We start from the raw sequence: 24032 nt of genomic DNA, 5'->3' as shown, positions 1-24032 counted from the left end.
CTTTTTGTCGTTCCCCTCCCTCTCCCCTTCCCTCCTCTGCTCTACTCAGGGGACCCAATAGGGCGAAACAAAAAAACATGCCTAAAAATTAAACGGCATTCTTTCATTCCCATCACTTGCCAGATATTCAAAACCTCAAAATGTCCACTTTGTGTTTGGTGGCAATGCTCTATACTGAGGCTTGGAAGGGAAATAGGCTTTCATCCACATTTCATCCACATGAAATTCTGCATCCATTTTAATGATGGTGTTTGAGAACTGTCGTTGGCAATGTGGGGCCCAAAGTTTGGATAGATTGATAAGCATGTCCCTGCTCGAAGGAGGAACCTGCAGGCATAGACATACACATCAAACTCCCAAATACTAATGATGCCTCTGTCAAAGCAAACCCAGACAAGCCTTCCATCTGTTTGTGGTGAACGGATGGACAGAACATTCTAGATACATCACAATACTCCCAAAGAAGGAATGGTCATCTGGCCAGTTCACTTGGTAGATCAGTGTTTGTGTGGATGAATTGATGAGGCAACTACGTGACTGTGTGGTTCCGTGTACCTTGACCATTCTGTTCCTTTGCTGCCAGTCTGCCACAGACATAGCGATATTATTCACCTATTTCAGATGGCTGACTGTACCTGGGTCCTGTTCAAATTAACGCTACAGTAGTGAGAATAACATACAGACATTTGAACCCACAGGCATTGCAAGGACATTCATTCGCTGGCTCGGTTTGATTCTGATATTTTCAATGACCTTTTCCATTGAGTTGGATGTGGCAATTGATATGACAGACACCTTCGATACACTATGAACTGTCTGAGAGTCCCCCCTCTCCTTCATGTGGCCTTTCACCCACACAGCAACAGGGAACCATTTGGGCTACAGAAACAAAGCTGCGACCACCACTGTGCCTGGGATCAAAAGTTTATCATTTGATCTCAAAATTCCATTAAACACGACACGCTTCTCTGCCCTCCCTATTTCTGTTTTTCACTCTCACTCTCTCTCCTGTTAGTGCAGAGAGGGGGAAACAGGCCCTGAAAGGGTGGGAATCTGAAAATGAATAAAATAGTGAGCAGATGCAGCTAGATGCCAGAGGGAGATTTATGTGGAGAATCAAACTGCTGCAAACCAAGTCAGTGGGAGGTGGTTGTACAATCAGAGGCAGGATAAAAGAGCCAGTGGCACACAGGCCTCGCTCTTGTCAAAGTAGTAGTAATGAAATCTCGTCCGCTGAGCCTGCTGCCAGCCGAGAGAACCTGTGTTAGCACTTTGGGGTAAGCGCAGGCGCCGGCGCTGCCAGGTAGGAGGGCAGGCACTGAGCGGGAGCTGGGCGGCAGCCATCTTGTTCGGTAGCAGATGGCGGCAAGGCTGGCAGGGGAGGGGCTGCTTAGCAGAACTAATCAGACAGTAACGGATAGGGCAGCTGGGAAGGCTGGCGGCCAGGCGGGAGTGTGCAGGGGAACCGCAGAGTGTCATGATGTTGACAGTGGTGTGCCCATTGGCCTGGGATGAGACCTTGCCGTGTCTTCTCGCCTCGCTGTTGGGTGCCCCTCTCCCTGCCACCGTGCCTCGGCCAGCCCGGCCCTCTCACGTGTCAAGGTACAGAGACCAACCTGCTCCAGAGAACGTGTCCCCCCCCCCCCCCCCCCCTCTCTTTTTATAACCTTTGTGAGGAAGGTACAGAGGGCATCACAGCTATTTGTTGGGTTATTGAGTCAGGTTGTAGGATGTGCCTCATGTCAAGTCAACTGTTTATAGGTGCTACAGTATAACCACACATAGAAATGGAAGATTAATATTTCCATTTTCCTTGTATTATTTGACTTATGTACTGGTCACTGAATGCAGATGGAGTATATTGATAATGGTATTTTATGGGGTTTGGTGACAATGTTTTTTCTCATCACAAAATAATTGGCTATTCTTTCAGAATCGAGCAAGGAAATTCCAATCACAGCCATATCTTACATTTCAGAGTGTATCTATAAAACATATACATTGTAATTAACACACACGTCTTGAAATTGGTGCTGACATAACCATACTTACTTTAATTCTTTAAATGTTTAAAATACATTTTTAGGAAGCATTTCATGGCAGGCAGCCTCTATTCAGGCCCAGACTTTCTTTTGACCAAACACATGCATCTTCTAGTGACAAAGTATCAATGAACAGTACCACTCTTCCTCAGCAGATAGGGCAACAGTCCCTTTCCTGTGTTTCTATGCCACCGTCTCTCCATTCCCCATTCCTCCATCTCTTCATGTTGCCGGGTGGTACATAATAGAACGCTGAGAGTCCTCAGGCAAAATGGAGGCAAATCTGTCGGGTGCAACTGTTCCCGCTCGGGCCAACTCTGTCCAGAGAGAGTGCCCTACTTACTGTTTCTGGAAGATGGGTTACCATCCCTGCTTCCCTCCTCTCACCAAGACACAGGCACACTCTTCCTTCCATTTACTCCCTGGTCAATATCTCTCTTCTATCATGTGGAGCAGGTAGACAGAATCTGGTTGTTACAGGTACAGCTATTCGCTAAATACTCTTTAAATACAGCTAGAATACACTTATTTAGTTCAATTATTTACATGATTTTGTTGTTAGTGTACATCTAACGGTTACACTCTAACCCCACAGTTGAAATTCCTCAGAATATGTTATAAATATGCAATATTATGCATCAGATCCTAAAGGTTTAATAAAGAGAAAGCAAGTTATGTGATGCAAGTTTTGCCATTTTTAGATCCATTTTCCTCAACATTTTCCTTGTCACATGCGCTGAATACAATAAGAGTAGATGGTACCGTGAAATGCTTACTTACGAACCCTTTCCTAACAATGCAGAGTTAAAGAAAAATTTGCAAAATACAAAGATGAAATAGTAACACAATAGAATAACGAGGCTATATACAAGGAGTACCGGTACCGAGTCAATGTGCAGGTGTACGAGGTAGTTAAGGTAATATGTACATGTAGGTAGGGGTAAAAGTGACTAAGCAATCAGGATAGATAATAAACAGAGTAGCAGCAGCGTGTGTGGCATCAAGGTACTTCCGGCGCCGACTGAGATGGCCGCCTCGCTTCGCGTTCCTAGGAAACTATGCAGTTTTTTTTTTTTTTACGTGTTATTTCTTACATTAGTACCCCAGGTCATCTTAGGTTTCATTACATACAGTCGAGAAGAACTACTGAATATAAGATCAGCGTCAACTCACCATCAGTACGACCAAGAATATGTTTTCCGCGACGCGGATCCTGTGTTCTGCCTTACAAACAGGACAACGGAATGGATCGCATGCAGCGACCCAAAAAAACGACTCCGAAAAAGAGGGAAACGAGGCGGTGTTCTGGTCAGACTCCGAAAAAGGGCACATCGCGCACCACTTCCCAGCATTCTTCTTGCCAATGTCCAGTCTCTCGACAACTAGGTTGACGAAATCCGAACAAGGGTGGCATTCCAGAGGGACATCAGAGACTGCAACGTTCTCTGCTTCACGGAAACATGGCTTACTAGGAAGACGCTATCCAGGGCGGTGCAGCCAACTGGTTTCTCCACGCATCGCGCCGACAGAAACATGCATCTCTCTGGTAAGAAGAGTGGCGGGGGCGTATGCCTCATGACTAACGGGACATGGTGTGATGAAGGAAACATACAGGAACTCAAATCCTTCTGTTCACCTGATTTAGAATTCCTCACAATCAAATGTAGACCACATTATCTTCCAAGAGAATTCTCTTCAATTATAATCACAGCCGTATATACCCCCCCCCCAAGCAGACACATCGATGGCTCTGAACGAACTTTATTTAACACTTTGCAAACTGGAAACCATTTATCCGGAGGCTGCATTCATTGTAGCTGGGGATTTTAACAAAGCTCATTTGAAAACAAGACTCCCTAAATTTTATCAGCATATCGATTGCGCAACCAGGGGTGGTAAAACCTTGGGTCATTGTTACTCTAACTTCCGCGACGCATATAAGGCCCTGCCCCGCCCCCCCTTTCGGGAAAGCTGACCACAACTCCATTTTGCTGATCCCTGCCTACAGGCAGAAGCTAAAACAAGAGGCTCCCACGCTGTCCAACGCTGGTCAGACCAAGCTGACTCTACACTGCAAGACTGCTTCCATCACGTGGACTGGGACATGTTTCATATTGCGTCAGATGGAAATATTGACGAATACGCTGATTCGGTGTGCGAGTTCATTAGAACGTGCGTCCCATAGCAACGATAAAAACATTCCCAAACCAGAAACCGTGGATTGATGGCAGCATTCGCGTGAAACTGAAAGCGCGAACCACTGCTTTTAATCAGGGCAAGGTGTCTGGTAACATGTCCGAATATAAACAATGCAGCTATTCCCTCCGCAAGGCTATTAAACAAGCTAAGCGTCAGTACAGAGACAAAGTGGAATCTCAATTCAATGGCTCAGACACGAGGCATGTGGCAGGGTCTACAGTCAATCACGGACTACAAGAAGAAACCCAGCCCAGTCACGGACCAGGATGTCTTGCTCCCAGGCAGACTAAATAACTTTTTTGCCCGCTTTGAGGACAATACAGTGCCACTGACACGGCCTGCAACGAAAACATGCGGTCTCTCCTTCACTGCAGCCGAGGTGAGTAAGACATTTAAACGTGTTAACCCTCGCAAGGCTGCAGGCCCAGACAGCATCCCCAGCCGCGCCCTCAGAGCATGCGCAGACCAGCTGGCCGGTGTGTTTACGGACATATTCAATCAATCCCTATACCAGTCTGCTGTTCCCACATGCTTCAAGAGGGCCACCATTGTTCCTGTTCCCAAGAAAGCTAAGGTAACTGAGCTAAACGACTACCAGTAGCACTCACTTCCGTCATCATGAAGTGCTTTGAGAGACTAGTCAAGGACCATATCACCTCCACCCTACCTGACACCCTAGACCCACTCCAATTTGCTTACCGCCCAAATAGGTCCACAGACGATGCAATCTCAACCACACTGCACACTGCCCTAACCCACCTGGACAAGAGGAATACCTATGTGAGAATGCTGTTCATCGACTACAGCTCGGCATTCAACACCATAGTACCCTCCAAGCTCGTCATCAAGCTCGAGACCCTGGGTCTCGACCCCGCCCTGTGCAACTGGGTACTGGACTTCCTGACGGGCCGCCCCCAGGTGGTGAGGGTAGGCAACAACATCTCCTCCCCGCTGATCCTCAACACGGGGGCCCCACAAGGGTGCGTTCTGAGCCCTCTCCTGTACTCCCTGTTCACCCACGACTGCGTGGCCACGCACGCCTCCAACTCAATCATCAAGTTTGCGGACGACACAACAGTGGTAGGCTTGATTACCAACAACGACGAGACGGCCTACAGGGAGGAGGTGAGGGCCCTCGGAGTGTGGTGTCAGGAAAATAACCTCACACTCAACGTCAACAAAACTAAGGAGATGATTGTGGACTTCAGGAAACAGCACAGGGAACACCCCCCTATCCACATCGATGGAACAGTAGTGGAGAGGGTAGCAAGTTTTAAGTTCCTCGGCATACACATCACAGACAAACTGAATTGGTCCACTCACACTGACAGCGTCGTGAAGAAGGCGCAGCAGCGCCTCTTCAACCTCAGGAGGCTGAAGAAATTCGGCTTGTCACCAAAAGCACTCACAAACTCCTACAGATGCACAATCGAGAGCATCCTGGCGGGCTGTATCACCGCCTGGTACGGCAACTGCTCCGCCCTCAACCGTAAGGCTCTCCAGAGTGTAGTGAGGTCTGCACAACGCATCACCGGGGGCAAACTACCTGCCCTCCAGGACACCTACACCACCCGATGGTACAGGAAGGCCATAAAGATCATCAAGGATATCAACCACCCGAACCACTGCCTGTTCTCCCCGCTATCATCCAGAAGGCGAGGTCAGTACAGGTGCATCAAAGCTGGGACCGAGAGACTGAAAAACAGCTTCTATCTCAAGGCCATCAGACTGTTAAACAGCCACCACTCACATTGAGTGGCTGCTGCCAACACACTGTCATTGACACTGACCCAACTCCAGCCACTTTAATAATGGGAATTGATGGGAAATGATGTAAATATATCACTAGCCACTTTAAACAATGCTACCTTATATAATGTTACTTACCCTACATTATTAATCTCATATGCATATGTATATACTGTACTCTACATCATCGACTGCATCCTTATGTAATACATGTATCACTAGCCACTTTAACTATGCCACTTTGTTTACTTTGTCTACACACTCATCTCATATGTATATACTGTACTCGATACCATCTACTGTATGCTGCTCTGTACCATCACTCATTCATATATCCTTATGTACATATTCCTTATCCCCTTACACTGTGTATAAGACAGTAGTTTTGGAATTGTTAGTTAGATTACTTGTTGGTTATCACTGCATTGTCGGAACTAGAAGCACAAGCATTTCGCTACACTCGCATTAACATCTGCTAACCATGTGTATGTGACAAATAAAATTTGATTTCATCGGCAGGGACTGGGAAACTGGTCAGATTTGAAACAATGATGGATGGTGCTAAATACAGGGAAATTCTTGAGAGAAACCGGTTATACTTATACTTATGCACGCTCAAGTATTCTGTTTTTTTTGTGTCTTATTTCTTGTTTGTTTCCCAAGAAAAAATATTTTGCATCTTCAAAGTGGTAGGCATGTTGTGCAAATAGATTGATACAAACCACCCCAAAATCCATTTTAATTCCAGGTTGTAAGGCAACAAAATAGGACAAATGCCAAAGGGGGTGAATACTTTCGCAAGCCACTAAGTGAAAGTCAAATCAAAAGACACTTTTTTTTTTGCTGGGGTCTCAGTACCGATGGGGTTAAAGGACACCGATGATCACTTTCTTGTAAGCGGAGAGAATTTCTGTATGGATGTCTGTGGTCTCATTTCAACAAAAAGGTGATAGTGTTGACGACCTCATGCATAAATAAGCCTGTTCATTTTAAATTTTGATATTAATTGCAACTCATCTAATGAAAATGCATTTGCCCTTTTATCATGTTATTTATTTTCGTTGGGTTCGGAAATAATAGGAATCCACTATGGGTTATGTAAAACTGTAACAATTTTACTCAATCTATACAAACATCCCATTTCATTCATTGAAATGGCACGATAAGATAAACAATCAGCACAATAGCCACATCGAGTAAGCTACTGAGTGAAAGATTGCGGGAGCGAGACCGAAGACAGAAATAATATAGTTTCTCCCACTGCAAAACGAGCTTGTAACACCTGTATTGTGACTTACACCCACATCATGACGCACTGCACCCCCACCCCGCCGCCCCATTCCAAACTGGAGGGCCTCTGTCAGAGCCCAACCTGTGCCCCCTACCTGTGCCCCCTACCTGTTCCCCCTACGCTAACATAGAGGGTTGTTGCCATTCAACTCACCTCAGCGTCACACAATTCAACACCATTCTGTAACATAAAACACAGCTGCAGCTCTAATGGTCAGGAATCAAAAACCTTCTACAGAAGCAGTGGCCATTGAATGGAGGAAAACAAAGAGTGTGTTTAAACACGACAGGAGATGGGAGCTGGAGGGTCGCGGGGGCTGTGCCCAACTCATCCCTCTCAGTACCACCTCTTTGTGTGGGCTCCTCTCTTTGTGATCAACTCCTGATGCCATCTGCTCTGTGTGGTACCGGCGCTGGGCTGACGGAGGGGAGCCCAGGCAAGGCCAGGACAGAAAGGGAGAGATTGAAAGAGAGAGAGGGAGGGAGAGAGGTTGTTCCTCTGGATAAAAGCACTGGCCACTGGGCCGCAGGGCTGAGAGAGCCACTGATATTGCCTGCCACACAGACATACAGGGCTATGTGAAGTCACAAAGATGATACCTCTCGGACTGTCTTTGAAATATACTCACTCTCCCCATTTCATCTTTCAACTCATTCTGTCTCGTGCACATGTGTACACACACACACAAACCAAAAACAGCTGATGCACTTATGCATTCCAGCATACTTGAGGCCAATGTGTGACATATAGTATCCCTCTGCAACTAGATCCTAGACTTCCTGATGGGCCGCCTGGGGTGAGAATAGGCAACAACACATCTGACAAGCTGACCCTCAACACGGGGGCCCCTCAGGGATGTGTACTTAGTCCCCTCCGTTACTCTCTGTTCACCCATGACTAGGTGGCCGCGCAGGCCATTTAAGTTTGCAGACGACACAACGGTGGTAGACCTGATCACCAAAGACAATAAGACAACATATATATATATAGCAGGGGTGGGCAATTGGTCCCCCTTTTGAAGGCCCTCGGATCAAGCCCCCCCCCCCCCCCATAAAAACTAAATTGGGGTCTTAACTTACTGTTGCAAGTTACAATAGTAGAATACACAATATACACATGATCAATAAAAAAAATTTGATTGGTAAATTAGTCTAGCTCTTCTAAATTTAGTAATCCTGGTCAAATTACCGTCCGGGGGGCCCACATTTATTTTGTTATTGTTACTCACTCAGATATCGTATTAAAAAACTGCAAATATTTCTGTCCACCCTACTGTATGGCAAAATGTGTAGAATTTTCAGAAATGTACAGCTCATTTTCCTCTTTGCCCTATGGCAAATGGAGTACAATTGCGCAAAATGAGTTATAAAATAGGAAAATCTTCTCTCCACCCCATGGCAAAATGTGCAGAATTGCAGCAAACTTGCTTTAAAACGGCAACATTTTCTCTACGCCGCATGGAAAAGTGTGTAGACGTTCATGAAATTACCACTAAAACACACAAAAAAACGTATCTCTGCTGTCAAGAAGGGGGCCGCTAAAATGTTTTGCTTGCAATGTAAGGGGTGGGGGGTATGGATGTGGGTATGCAAAGGATGCTACATGTCATGAGGAGTTCTGATTTTTTTGTGGTCCCCACCTCCATCAAAGTTGCCCATTCCTGGCCTATAGGGAGGAGGTTAGAGACCTGTCAGTGTGGTTCCAGGACAATAGCCTCTCCTTTAACGTCAGCAAGACAAAGGAGCTGATCGTGGACTACAGTAAACGTGGGCCGAGCACGCCCAATTCACATTGACGTGGCTGTAGTGAGCTTAAAATTCCCCGTGTCCACATCACTAAGGACCTATCATGGTCCAAACACACCAACAAGGTAGTGAGAAGGGCACTGAAAAGATTTGGCATGGGCTGTCAGATCCTCAAAAAGTTCTAGAGCTGCATCACTGACAGCATCTTAACTGGCTGCATCACCGCTTGGTATGGCAAGTGCTTGGCATTTGACAGTATGGGGATACAGAGGGTAGTGTGTAGAAATATTTAGGATTAAAACTTCTCCAGCTCCTTCAAGTTGGATGGGTTCTGCTGGTGTACAACAATCTTTAAGTCATACAACATATTCTCAATTGGATTGAGGACTGGGCTTTGATTTGGCAATGTAAATGTTTCCCCTTAAACCACTCGGGTGTTGATTTAGCAGTATGCTTTAGGGTCATTGTCATGCTGGAAGGTGAACCTACGTCCCAGTCTCAAATATCTGGAAGACTGAAAAGGGTTTCCCTCAAGAATTTCCCTGTATTTAGTGCCATCCATCATTCCTTCAATTCTGACCAGTTTCCCAGTCCTGGCCGATGGGGAAAAACATACCCACATCATAATGCTACTACTACCATGCTTCACTATGGGGATGATGTTCTCGCGGTGATGAGGTGTTGGGTTTGTGCCAGACATAGCGTTTTCCTTGATGGCCAAAAAGCTCAATTTTAGTCTCATCTGACCAGAGTACCTTCTTTCATATGTCTCCCACGTGCCTTTTGCCGAACACCAAACGTGTTCTTATTTTTTTTCTTCAAGCAATGGCTTTTTTTTCTGGCCACTCTTCCATAAAGCCCAGCGATGTGGAGTGTAAGGCTTAAATTGGTCCTATGGACAGATACTCCCATCTCCGCTGTGGAGCTACACAGCTCCTTCAGGGTTATCTTTGGTCTCTTAGTTTCCTCTCTGATTAATGCCTGGTCCGTCAGTTCTGGTGTGCGGCCCTCTCTTGGCAGGTTTGTTGTGGTACCGCATTCTTTCTATTTTTTAATAATTGATTTAATGGTGCTCAGTGGGATGTTCAATGTTTCGGATATTTTTTATAACCCTGCCCTGATCTGTACTTCTCCACAACTTTGTCCCTGACCTGATTGGAGAGCTCCTTGGTCTTCATGGTGCCGCTTGCTTGGTGGTGCCCCTTGCTTAGTGGTGTTGCAGACTCTGGGGTGCCTTTCGGAAAGTGTGTGTGTGTGTGTGTGTGTGTGTGTGTGTGTGTGTGTGTGTGTGTGTGTGTGTGTGTGTGTGTGTGTGTGTGTGTGTGTGTGTGTGTGTATATAGTGCCTTGCGAAAGTATTCGGCCCCCTTGAACTTTGCGACCTTTTGCCACATTTCAGGCTTCAAACATAAAGATATAAAACTGTATTTTTTTGTGAAGAATCAACAACAAGTGGGACACAATCATGAAGTGGAACGACATTTATTGGTATTTCAAACTTTTTTAACAAATCAAAAACTGAAAAATTGGGCGTTGCCAGAGCCCTGCAAAATGACCTCCAGCAGGCCACAAATGTGCATGTGTCTGCTCAAACGGTCAGAAACAGACTCCATGAGGGTGGTATGAGGGCCCGATGTCCACAGGTGGGTGTTGTGCTTACAGCCCAACATCGTTGCAGGACGTTTTTCATTTGCCAGAGAACACCAAGATTGGCAAATTCGCCACTGGCGCACTGTGCTCTTCACAGATGAAAGCAGGTTCACACTGAGCACATGTGACAGAGTCTGGAGACGCCGTGGAGAACATTCTGCTGCCTGCAACATCCTCCAGCATGACCGGTTTGGCGGTGGGTCAGTCATGTTGTGGGGTGGCATTTCTTTGGGGAGCCGCACAGCCCTCCATGTGCTCGCCAGAGGTAGCCTGACTGCCATTAGGTACCGAGATGAGATCCTCAGACCCCTTGTGAGACCATATGCTGGTGCGGTATGGCCCTGGGTTCCTCGTAATGCAAGACAATGCTAGACCTCATGTGGCTGGAGTGTGTCAGCAGTTCCTGGAAGAGGAAAGCATTGATGCTATGGACTGGTCCGCCTGTTTCCCAGACCTGAATCCAATTGAGCACATCTGGGACATCATGTCTCGCTCTATCCTCCAATGCCACGTTGCACCACAGACTGTCCAGGAGTTGGCGGATGCTTTAGTCCAGGTCTGGGAGGAGATCCCTCAGGAGACCATCCGCCACATCACGCCCAGGCGTTGTAGGGAGGTCATACAGGCACGTGGAGGCCACACACACTACTGAGCCTCATTTTGACTTGTTTTAAGGACATTACATAAAAGTTGGATCAGCCTGTAGTGTGGTTTTCCACTTTAATTTTGAGTGTGACTTGAGGGTTGATACATTTGATTTCCATTGATAATTTTTGTGTGATTTTGTTGTCCTCACATTCAACTATGTAAAGAAAAAAGGATTTAATATTTCATTCATTCAGATCTAGAATGTGTTATTTTAGTGTTCCCTTTATTTTTTTGAGCAGTGATATATAAATATACATGAGATCATGTAACACTTAAAGTCCACCTGTGTGCTATCTGTTTAACTAATTGTGACTTCTGAAGGTAATTGGTTGTGCTCGATCTTATTTAGGGGCTTCATAGCAAAGGGTGTGAATACATATGCACACACCACTTTTCTGTTTTAAAAAAGAAAACATTTAAAAAAGTTATTTTTCACTTCACCAATTTGGACTATTTTGTGCATGTCCATCATGAAATCCAAATAAAAATCCATTTAAATTTACAGGTTGTAATGCAACAAAATAGGAAAAACACCAAGGGGAATGAATACTTTTGCAAGGCACTGTATCTGCATATCCAGCCCTTCATATTTAGCCTCAAAATGAAGTGTTTTACCATGTTATTTTCAGGACAACCAGGGCTACATATAGAACACAACAATTTTACATTAAAAATATGAATGTTTATTTTTTTAAGTCAGTGACAACTGTTTGGAGATGGTGACTTTTTCCACATTTTGTTGTTACAAAGTGGTATTAAAATGTTTTTAATTGTATTTTTTTGTCAGCGATCTACACAAAATACATGGAAGAAAAATGTTAACATTTTGTAAAATATTTCTGAACGATTAAACACTAATATATTGTGTCTTGATTAGATAAGTATTCCACCTCCAAATTCAATACATGTTAGAATCACCTTTGGCAGCGATTTATAGCTGTGAGTCTTTCTGGGTAAGTCTCTTTCCACACCTGGATTGTGCAACATTTGCACATTATTCTTTTCAAAATTCTGGTCTGTCAAGTTGGTTGTTGGTCATTGCTAGACAACCATTGTCAGGTCTTGCCATAGATTTTCAAGCAGATTTAAGTCAAAACTGTAACTCGGCCACTCAGGAACATTCGCATTAACATCTGCTAACCATGTCTATGTGACAAATACATTTTATTTTATTTGATTCACCATCTTGGTAAGCAACTCCCTTGTAGATTTTTAGGTTATTGTCCTGCTGAAAGGTGAATTCATCTCCCAGTGTCTGGTGGAAAGCAGACTGAACCAGATTTCTCTAGGACTTTGCCTTTGCTTAGCTACATTCTGTTTATTTTTTTTTATCCTGAAAAACTCCCTAGTCCTTAACGATTACAAGCATACCTATAACTTGATGTAGCCTCCACTGCTTGAAAATATGGAGAGTGGTATTCTGTAATGTGTTGTATTGGATTTGCCCCAAACATAACACTTTGTATTCAGGACAAAAAGTTAACGGCTTTGTCACATTTTGCAATATTACTTTAGTGTCTTGATGCATGTTTTGGAATATTTTTCCTTTTCATTCTGTCAATAAGGTTAGTATTGTGGAGTTTTCCATAGAATTGAGGTCCGGGCTTTGTGATGGCCACTCCAATACCTTGACTTTGTTGTCCTTAAGCCATTTTGCCACAACTTTAGAAGTATGCTTGGTGTCATTGTCCATTTGGAAGACCCATTTGCGACCAAGCTTTAACTTCCTGACTGATGTCTTGAGATGTTGCTTCAAAATGTCCACATAATTTTCCACCCTCATGATGCCATCTATTTTGTGAAGTGCACCAGTTCCTCCTGCAGCAAAGCACCCCCACAACATGATGCTGCCACCCCTGTGCTTCACGGTTGGGATGGTGTTCTTCGGCTTGCAAGCCTCCCCCTTTTTCTTCCAAACATAACGATGGTCATTATGGCTAAACAGTTATATTTTTGTTTAATCAGAATAGGACTTGTTTTACAGTGGATATAGATACTTTTGTACATGTTTCCTCCAGCATCTTCACAAGGTTGTTCTGGGACTGATTTGCATTTTTTTTGTACAGATGAACTTGGCACCTTCTGATGAACCAGACTTGTGGAAGTCTACCATTTTTTTACTGAGGTCTTTGCTGATTTCTTTTGATTTTCCCATGATGTCAAGCAAAGAGGCACTGAGTTTGAAGGAAGGCCTAGAAATACATACACAGGTACACCTCCAATTGACTCAAATGATGTCAATTAGCCTAACAGAAGCTTCTAAAGCCATGACATCATTTTCTGGAATTTTCCAAGCTGTTTAAAGGCACAGTCAACTTAGTATATGTAAACTTCTGACCCACTGGAATTGTGATACAGTGAATTATAAGTTAAATAATCTGTCTGTAAACAATTGTTGGAAAAATGACTTGTGTCATGCACAAAGTAGATGTCCTAACCAACTTGCCAAAACTATAGTTTGTTAACAAGAAATTTGTTGAGTGGTTGAAAAATGAGTTTTAATTAATGACTCCTACCTAAGTATATGTAAACTTCTGACTTCAACTGTAATTCCACTTTGACATTATGGGGTATTGTGTGTAGGCCAGTGGAATTTTTTGTTCAATTTAATCCATTTTTAATTCGGGCTATAACGCAACAAAATGTGGAAGAAGGAACTGTATGTGAGCTTACTACAGTATTATAAACACTATGTCCTGGGATTTCCTATGATCTTCTATGTAGAAGAACCCCTTACCTTCTAATGGCTCTTGTATAGCTTTTGAGTGTCATAGCGCCCCGGGCCCTTTCGGGATTCGCCTCACAAACACTGTTCTATCTCAGCCCCGTTAATCACACAGACTAATGGTATCTACAGATGCAGAAGAAATAGAATAATCCAATGGTACAACCCATCAGTCTGTAGCTCAAACACAATGTTTTAAAGGGGCTGGAAGTCCAAAACGTGCCAGCGTTATGGAGGGACTCATTGGGTTAAGCTTTTAAGACTTGTTTAACTTTACAACCGTGAGAAGAAAAATAGTTTTACATTTGCAGAGGAGTGAAATATGTTTCTGCAAAAGAATGTGCACTCTCCCTCCGTGGGTTGTGAGTATGGGGGTGTGTGTAGCTGTCCTGAATCAGGGGAGTATTTGTTAAATTGGTGGCGACTGCATTTCGCTCTGCCCGTGACCTTGAGGGGGCTTTGCTGCTCCTTGAAGAAGAAAAGCAGAAGCTGGCGGTAAACAAAGTTCACTTCTGACAGATGGATTGAATGACAGAGAGGTTGCGGGTGCCAGAATAGCCCTGGCAGCGGAGGAAATGTTCAATGCGGTCCAACAGGAGAGGAGGTGTGAACAGGTGCAGGGCTGCTGAAGGAAGAGGGACCAGATGGAGAGAGCCAGAGCCAGTTTAGTTAAAGGAAAAAGGGTGGGAGGGAGAGCAAGGGAAGGGGGAGCGAGGAATGGAGGGGAATGAGAGAAAAAGGGATAGGAGCAGAGATAAGAGCCCCCAGGACGGAGAAGAGCGGAGGAGAGAGCGGAATAATGCACAGAGCAAACTGTGCTGTGCTATGTAAGTGATAGCCAGGCTAGAAGGGGCTGCTTTTGATATTTCTCTCTTATAGAGTGAGGGGGAGATGTGTTAGTTAGATTGAAGGACATGGGTGAATGGATTGCAATTGACACACCAGCGGCTGAATAAATGTGTTAAAATATACAAGGTGTACTTTAAAGTGTGTCTGTGTGTGGATTCTGAACTTTATTCTTCCCTGAGCTGAGTACATGGTGTCATTAGACCACACTTCTTGCAAGCGCCCAATATGCCACAAATACCCCCAGTTGGCAGTGGCACACCAAATCAGCATTCATTAGTTCTCTTTATACTGTTATTCTTAGCCTCAGGATCTATCGATTTAGAGATCATTTGACATCAATGTAAATGTATGAATGACGGGATGAATGAGAATAGTGAACCACAACTGGTTCAATATATGTTTTCCAGGTATAATGTAATTGCAATAGAGTATTGTTGTGATGAGTGTTTACAGTTTTTTCAGAGTTGAGTCATTGAATGGATGAATTTGCTTGGGAACATGCTATCTGTTTTGCACTGAGCAGTGCTATATGGCCACTGTTCACATATTGTTTATTTGTTCTGTTTTGGGCTGGGTGGGAACATCGGGCCTACTGTGCTCGTTGAATACTGCTTCTATTCCTCATATTCAAATAAATCCTAGTTCCACATGTACTATACCATGTTTTTCAGTTTAGATTTTCACTGTAAAAGTGTAGAATTTGATGTTATCTAAGTTGACCAACATGTTCACAAAGTTAGTCTTGAGAGAGGTTGACGCATTATCACACTAAACAGTAGCTGGTGTTGCCAAGCGGCTGACTCCAATTTGCGCTCGTTTTAGGAACCGTAGCATTTGGTCATTCCTGGCTGTGGATCATGGAGCACCGCAGGGTGCTGCAAACTCTGCGCTCGAATGGGCTGTGGTATTCCAAATCAAATAGGCAACAGCTTGACTAGTACCCACTTAGGCAGCCCTGGGCCCTCACTTAGTGCTCTAGCACCCAGGACCTAGCCACAGAGCCTGGTGCTGGGACGGGATAGTATAGTTCCCCCTATCAGGCTGGTCGACCCTGCCCTGTCTCCTGACTGACTCACTGACCATTAGGCCTCGCTCACTCACGTAATTATAGCCAGTGAGCAAACAGAAAGTGACCCTGGACTGAGAGATATGGAACTGTGAGAAATGTCAGTTAGGGGAGTTCTAGGCGGTTGCTCTCTATGTAGGGTTGGAATACCGATGGAATGGGTCTCAACTCATCCTAAATCAGGTTCAGAAAATGAGGCAATTTGTTTTGCAGCAAAATATTTCATTTTACACATGAAATGACATATTTAAAAACAACAAAAGATAGTAAAGGATATTTATTTATTATTTTTTGCATATCCCAGCTTTACCTCAAACACCCTTGGGGAGTGGGGTCACGTCCAGAGTCAGCCATGATCAACGGTGACCCTGGAGCAATTCGGGTTAAGTGCCTTGCTCAAGGGATCATCGCCAGGTGTTTCATCTTGCCGTCTCGGGCATTCGAACTAGCAACTTTTTGGTTACTGGCCCAACACTCTAAACGCTACTTTACCTGCCGCCTAGGCTACATGTACATGTTATGTGCTGAAGTTCATCTCCAATATAAAAGCACTACTTACAATATATCATCATTTACTATCATATTGTACTATAGAAATGGAAATAAGGTTCAGGGGCATCTTCACTAGAGCTTCAGAAAGAACAAATCGAACTTCCGCTCTTTCGCTCTCTTCTGACCATGGCTCATCTTGGCCTTCTGGCTCAAAACTTCCAACTCTCGTCAGTCGTCATCAGTCCTCTCTGAAACTTTCTGGCCGGCTGTCTCATGCTAATTGGTGGATAAACACCACCGGTGCGAGGCTGGGAGGCTGGGGCCCCCCTGGAAACAAACAGTAACAAATGGCTGGCTGTGAGGGCTCTGCAAGCCCACGCTGGGCGCTGGTGTGGGGATGGATGGTGTTTTAGGCCGCTGTTCAAGCACTGCAGGGGGCCGGGCGGGTGGCCGCTCTCTCTCTCCTGGTCTCCTAGGCAGGCGCACCACCACAACCCAACACCCCGCCCCCCTGCGTTCACACTCCAGACGACAGCAGGCCTGGAGAGACGGTCACTTTGGAGCCCTGTTCCAAAACCCAGTGTGGGAGAAAAGTTTGGTCGCTTTCTTTCGTTCTCTACCATAATTAACACTTAAAAAAAAACTTTTGTGCAATTTTTTGGGGGGTTGCCGTTGTCGTTAGATTTCAAATTGATGTTTTGTTCATATTGAATTTGCTATAGATTGATTGATATTTGTTTTAGTTTATTTTGTTAGAAATGTAAAGATAAGTCTTGATATGAGATCTCATTTTTGATGGCGGTAAAAAGCACAACATGACATTGTATTCTATGAGCAACATTAGTAGTTTGATTGCGATTTTCATTACTGTATTGTCATTCTATATATATATCACAGACAGTATCACCAGCAAAACCACCTCCATGCTTCACGGTGGGAACTACACATGCAGAGATCATCCGTTCACCTACTCGGCGTATCACAAAGACTCCCATTTAGACTCAGCAGACCAAAAGACAGATTTCCACCGGTCTAATGTCCATTGCTCGTGTTTCTTGGCCAAAGCAAGTCTCTTCTTCTTATTGGTGTCCTTTAGTAGTGGTTTCTGTGTAGCAATTCATCCATTAAGGCCTGATTCACGCAGTCTCCTCTGAACAGTTGATGTTGAACTCTGTGAAGCATTTATTTGGGCTGCAATCTGAGGCTGGTAACTCTAATGAACATCTCCTCTGCAGCGGAGGTAACTTTGGGTCTTCCTTTCCTGTGGCGGTCCTCATGAGAGCCAGTTTAATCATAGCGCTTGGTTTTTGTGACTGCACTTGAAGAAACTTTCAAAGTTCTTGAAATTTTCCGTATTGACTGACCTTCACGTCTTAAAGTAATGGTGGACTGTCGTTTCTCTATGCTTATTTGAGCTGTTCTTGCCATAATATGGACTTGGTCTTTTGCGAAATAGGGCTATCTTCTGTATACCACCCCTACCTTGTCACAACACAACTGATTTTTTTGGTTACTACATGATTCCAAGTGTTATTTCCTAGTTTCGATGTCTTCACTATTATTCTATAATGTAGAAAAATAGTAAAAAAATAAAGAAAAACCCTTGAATGAGTAGGTGTGTCCAAACTTTTGACTGGTACTGTATCTAATATATAGAGATGCACTATCCCTTTAAAAGTGTGAGATTTTGCCAATTAAGCCCCTTTTCTACTTCTCCAGAGTCAGATTAACTCATGGATACCATTTTTATGTCTTTGCATGCAGTTTGAAGGAAGTTGCTAACTAGCGTCAGCACAATGACTGGAAGTCTAGGGGAGCAGCTAGACTTCCAGCTTGCTAGCTGTTCCCATAGACTTCCAGGCATTGCGCTAATGCTAGTTAGCAACTTCTTTTGAACTACATGTTATACTACATGTTTATATATAAACTACATTATATATATATATATATATATATATATATCAACTACATGTTATATATAAACAAAAAAATGTCCCGCCACTGCTAAATTAATATAGGGGAAACACACGATACAGCTTTATTGTTTATCATTAGTCCATCACATGTACAGTACTTCTCACCCCCTCAGTGTACACTGTGTTCTGTTGCATTGTGTAGTGGACAGCTGCCTCAACACCCAGGGGCCTATTGTCTGGGGCGTGACACTTTTACCCTTCCACCCCTCATGAGCTGTCTTTTTATTTCCCTCCTCTCTATCTCTCTTCTCTCTCTTTCTATATTTTCTCCGTCTCTCTCGCTCAGGCAGGAGAAGGAGAGTGCGGAGCGCTGCCGGGGCGAGGACATGGATGCTCTGACCTTCTCTGCACAGCAGCGCGAGCAGGAGCTGACACAGAGGCTCCAGCAAATGGAGGCGCAGCACGAGCGGAGCGGTGGGTGTCCGGTGGCGCCGCCACAGCCTGCCAAAAGAACACCCCCACCTTTCTCCACCATCCATGCCCCCATCCGCACCCCGGCCCATGCCACACTGTGAGGGACGGCATCAGGAACACCTGTAACCTTTGGCTGGCCGAAGGGAGCAGATGCTTGGCACTCCAGAGATTGGCCATTACATATTAGTTATCGTTTAGAAAGGGAAAAATGGGCCGCGTTCTGGGCCCACTGTCTGTAGATTTCAGAGTGCTGCTCTCACATCTGTTGCACCATCTGGATCCAGCGAGTTTATTTACCTGTGTTTTGAGAAACTTGAAGCATGCTGATTGCCAGAACAAAGCCTCGGGAAAACAAAGGGCTTCTTTTTGGCGCAGCTCGGCGGCACACATGTTGTCTAAAGAGAGATGGCATCAGAAGCTCAGCAGGAAGCTCTCTGGGCCTATGGAATTAGTCCTTTAATACCACAGACCACTTCCTTCTCTAAAGCGTATAATGGCCACTCTCACCAGCTAATTAGTTTTCTCTCTCTCCCAACCACCCCCTCCATCCCTCTCTTCCTCCCTCCCTCCCCCTCCCTCGCTTTCTAAACAGTTTGGTTTTTAGTAGTTGTAGACAGAATAGCCTCTAGACGATATGTTTTTTTTCTTTCTCTCTCTCCGCTGTTTGTTTTTACTCCCAGTTTGTTTGTCTTTGTATCTTGTTTGTCTCTGTGGCCTACGCATGCCCAGCCGCTTTCAAAGCCTGTTAGCTAATTACCATTCTTTTGGGCAAGTTTTTTTCTACTGCTCCCAGCCTGCGACCCAACTTTTTTTTGTAAAGTTTAATTTCGCAACATAAAAAAAAGATTTCCACACCACGTCCCAAATATCTGTATTTGCTTTGTGTGTCCATGCTGTGTGCTTTGTCTATTTATGTCCAAATGGCTAGCACAGAGCTTTCTGGAGTCTTTTCCTCTGTACACTGGCAGACTATGTCGATAAGCCACCATGACAAAATCATTTTAGAGAGAACATGAAACCAGCTCTGTTTTCTTGACCAGATTAGCTGTGTGGAGTTAGTAATTGCTCCCTACTTTATGTACAGTCCCAGTTCATTTCACCCCTGAGCATCATCCCCTAAGTCGCTCTCCTAGTTTAGTGGTAAATAACCCGACCAGTGGAATCCAACCTCGTCTGAATAGCAGCTTGTTTCGCTTCCTCTGAATTAAAGGAATCTGACTAGCATGTCTCAGCACTGCAGAAGCTAGAACATTTTACTGTAAACTACCCTTACTCAGCCAGAATGTACAATGTTGAAGTCTAGTTCTACCAATTTCCCAGTGAATGCCAGGTGAGGTAAAACACTTCATAAGCTCTCCTGCATGAAGCACTTGAGATCTAAGCCTGGAAGAGTCATCTGCATATCCACTCGGCTGCTATTTCACAGAATAGGAAATAGTTGAAAGGCTCTTTAAAAATCTGAGGTACTTTTCAAAAGACTGGAGTCCTTCATGAGTTATATTGTGACAGAATGGTAGAGCAGGTGGAATGGACAACATTCCAAACTTGCGGCATTGTTTTAAAAAGACATATGTTGGTGATGATACCGCCGCACAACATTTCAAAGACTGATCAAAGTCGAGCGTTGGATCGTTCCAAAAGAGTCGCGAGTCAGTCTATGGGCACAACACATTTCACTGCACCTACTGTGTGTGGTGTATGTGGCAATAAAACATGTTGTCATGTATAATAAATACAAATAATGACAAGGTTAAAAACAGTAAACAACTTTATTGCATGGTGTATCTGCACCAAGATACTAGGCACAAATAAACATATTGTATGTAATTCACCATCTTTTTCCTGTACCTGTCCAGGATGCAAGATATTTGATGTTGAGTGAATGTACAGTATGTATCATGACTGTGGTCACTGACCCTGCTATCCCATGTTCTCTTGCAGTGGGTGAGCTGGAGGCCCTCCTCAGCTCCCAGAATGCCCTGATAGGGAAATTGAAGGATGAATGTCTCAGTCTGGGGACCAAGCTAGAGACGCTGACAGAGACTAGCAGGTAACACACCCACACTAGACATTAACACTTATTTACCTGACATTTATCAGTCAATCAAAGCCTTTTTTACTTCAGCAGTTGTCACAGAGTGCTTTACAGCTACCCAGCCTAAAACCCCAAAAGAACAAGCAATGCAGATGCAGAGGCACAGTGGCTAGGAAAAACTTAGAAAGGCAGGAACCAGGGACAAAACCTAGAGGGACCAGGCTCAGAAGAGTGGCCAGTCTTCTTCAGACACGTTTATCACTTATTTAATACTATTTATGTCACTCTGTCAGACTTTTTAAAATGTGGTCATGATAACCAGCAGCTTAAAAAACAAAAAGCAATTCAAAGCACGACACATTTTCACTGCCCGACTTCAGTGCCTGATGGAACCTGGAATTGCGTTGCCGGCGAAAGACCTCGACCTTTGTTGTCTTTGACCATAATGTCAGATATGACATTGGATGAGAAGAACCATTGCGCATACCTCCAGATTGTGAAATCTGTTCTCCGTGGCACTGTTCCTTTGCAATGTTGTCACGACACTGTGCTGTATCAGAGCTGCTGTCATTATGCAGTGGGCCACGCCAGTCTGTCCACACACACACACACACACACACACACACACACACACACACACACACACACACACACACACACACACACACACACACACACACACACACACACACACGTTTGTCACCTCAGGCCTATGGGCCAGTCAGCTGTTAAAACAGTGTAAAGCACATTAGTCACATCACAGCCCCCAATCTGCCTCAGCCAGACCGCCCAACCTGCCTAGGTCCTACCAACCCCATATACAGGACGACACACTCATCTTAGAAGAGAATACACCCATACACACAGATACATACTCAGTAATGCTAACACAGAGGACAGCAGCTTGTAAGCCAACGTTTAAATGCTCTCGCTTTCTCTCTCTCCTAAACACACATACACACAATTGTAAAACCACGACATCCGCTGCGTAGCCCTCATTCAGTGTTGCACTGCGGTGGCCTTTTGTTGTGTGTCTGCAGGCTGTTTCAGCTCCCGATGCCTCATGCTCAATGTGCCAGCTAAAGCGCTGCCGGCCTGCTAGCCAGATGAATGCACTGCGTTCATCTGCACCACTACACCCAACAGTAAACAAGGCAAAGGCCTCCTCCTTCTCCACAACCCAGTGTAGCCTGTTGAAGAGAAGAAGAGAAAGAGGGGAGGCCAATAGCCTGCTGGTCAATTTGGGCTCCTCAAATGTGGGATGAGTAGACCTCAACTTGGGAAAAGGATGGAGCTCCTTACCTGAAAGTCTCGATTGCCACAGAGCTGTACATCAGTGGTTCTCAATCCTGGTCCTGGGGACCCAAAGTGGTGCACATTTAGTTTTTTGCAATAGCATTACACAGCTACGGTCTAATGGTCAACTCATCATCAAGCTTTGATGATTGAATCAGGTGTTAGTGCTAAGGCAAAAACTAAAATGTGCACCTGTTTTTGGGTCCCCAGGACCAAGTTTGAGAACCACTGCTGTACATACAGTTGAAGTCTGAAGTTTGCATACTTCTATTTTTTTCATCACATTCCTAGTGGGTCAGAAGTTTACATACACTCAGTATTTGGTAGCATTGCCTTTTAAATTGTTTAATGTTTCAGGTGGCCTTCCACAAGCTTCCCACAATAAGTTGGGTACATTTTGGCCTATTTCTCCTGACAGAGCTGGTGTAACTGTGTCAGGTTTGTAGGCCTCCTTGCTCGCACATGCTTTTTCAGTTCTGCCCACAAATTTTCTATAGGTTTGAAGTCAGGGCTTTGTAATGGCCACTCCAATGCCTTGACTCTGTTGTCCTAAAGCCATTTTGCCACAAATTTGGAAGTATGCTCGGTGTCATTGTCCATTTGGAAGATCCATTTGTGACCAAGCTTTAACTTCCAGACTGATGTCTTGAGATGTTGCTTCAATATATCCACATAATTTTCCACCCTCATGATGCCATCTATTTTGTGAAGTGCACCAGTTCCTCCTGCAGCAAAGCACCCCCACAACATGATGCTGCCACCCCTGTGCTTCACAGTTGGGATGGACGGTTTGCAACCCTCCCCCCTTTTCCTCCAAGTTATATTTTTTCTCCAAAAAGTACAATCTTTGTCCCCATGTGCAGTTCAAACCATAGTCTGGATTTTTTTATGGTGGTTTTGGAGCAGTGGCTTCTTGTTGAGCGGCCTTTCCGGTTATGTCGATATAGTGCTGGTTTTACTGTGGATATAGATACTTTTGTACCTGTTTCCTCCAGCATCTTCACAAGATTCTTTGCTGCTGTTCTGGGATTGATTTGCACTTTTTGCACCAAAGTACGTTCATCTCTAGGAGACAGAATGCGTCTCCTTCCTGAGGAGCGTGGTCCCATGCGTGGTCCCATGGTGTTTATACTTGCTTACTATTGTTTGTACAGATGAACGTGGTACCTTCAGGCATTTGGACATTTTTTCCAATGATGAACCAGACTTGTGGAGGTCTACCATTTTTTTTTGTGATGTCTTTTTAATTTTGTTTCCTCATGATGTCAAGCAAAGAGGCACTAAGTTTGAAGGAAGGCCTTGAAATACATCAACAGGTACACCTCCAATTGACAGAAATGATGTCAATTAGCCTATCAGAAGCTTCTAAAGCCATGACATAATTTTCTGGAATTTTCCAAGCTGTTTAAAGGCATAGTCAACTTAGTGTATGTAAACTTCTGACCCACTGGAATTGTGATACAGTGAAATAATCTGTCTGTAAACAATTGTTGGAAAAATTACTTGTGCCATGCACAGAGTAGATGTCCTAACCAACTTGCCAAAACTATAGCTTGTTAACAATACATCTGTGGAGTGGTTGAAAAACGAGTTTAAAAAAATATAATTTGATGACTCCAACCTAAGTGTATGTAAACTTCCGACTTCAACTGTAGATGTCGGTTAACACTAGAGCTTCTCTTCTCATTCTCTCCTCTCATTTCTTACTTGGAATGCAGTGTGTCAATGGCTCCTATCTTTCAGAACAACCTACTGGCTAAATGTCATTCATAGCTATGGCAGCAGCCTTCTCTCGGATCACACAGTTGGAGAAATGAGCTATCGCTATCACCTAATGGGGTAGACTTGGCAGAGTT

General features: G+C 44.4%; 1 protein-coding gene across 3 annotated transcripts in view; it reads left to right on the top strand.

Moving 5' to 3' along the window:
• The window catches only part of sdccag8 (SHH signaling and ciliogenesis regulator sdccag8), a 76792-nt gene that overhangs the window by 37398 nt on the left and 15362 nt on the right, over positions 1–24032 (top strand). For all 3 annotated transcript variants that reach the window (XM_046357327.1, XM_046357325.1, XM_046357326.1), the window contains 2 exons: positions 18718–18845; positions 20787–20895. In XM_046357327.1, coding sequence (XP_046213283.1) covers positions 18718–18845; positions 20787–20895 — 237 coding nt within the window. The remainder of the gene's footprint in view (positions 1–18717; positions 18846–20786; positions 20896–24032) is intronic.

This window comes from Oncorhynchus gorbuscha, linkage group LG07 (genome assembly GCF_021184085.1).
Source record: "Oncorhynchus gorbuscha isolate QuinsamMale2020 ecotype Even-year linkage group LG07, OgorEven_v1.0, whole genome shotgun sequence".
NCBI classification, from domain to species: Eukaryota; Metazoa; Chordata; class Actinopteri; order Salmoniformes; family Salmonidae; genus Oncorhynchus; species Oncorhynchus gorbuscha.
The sequence above is the reverse complement of the archived record's forward strand: the minus strand, read 5'-3'. Positions and strand labels throughout refer to the sequence as shown.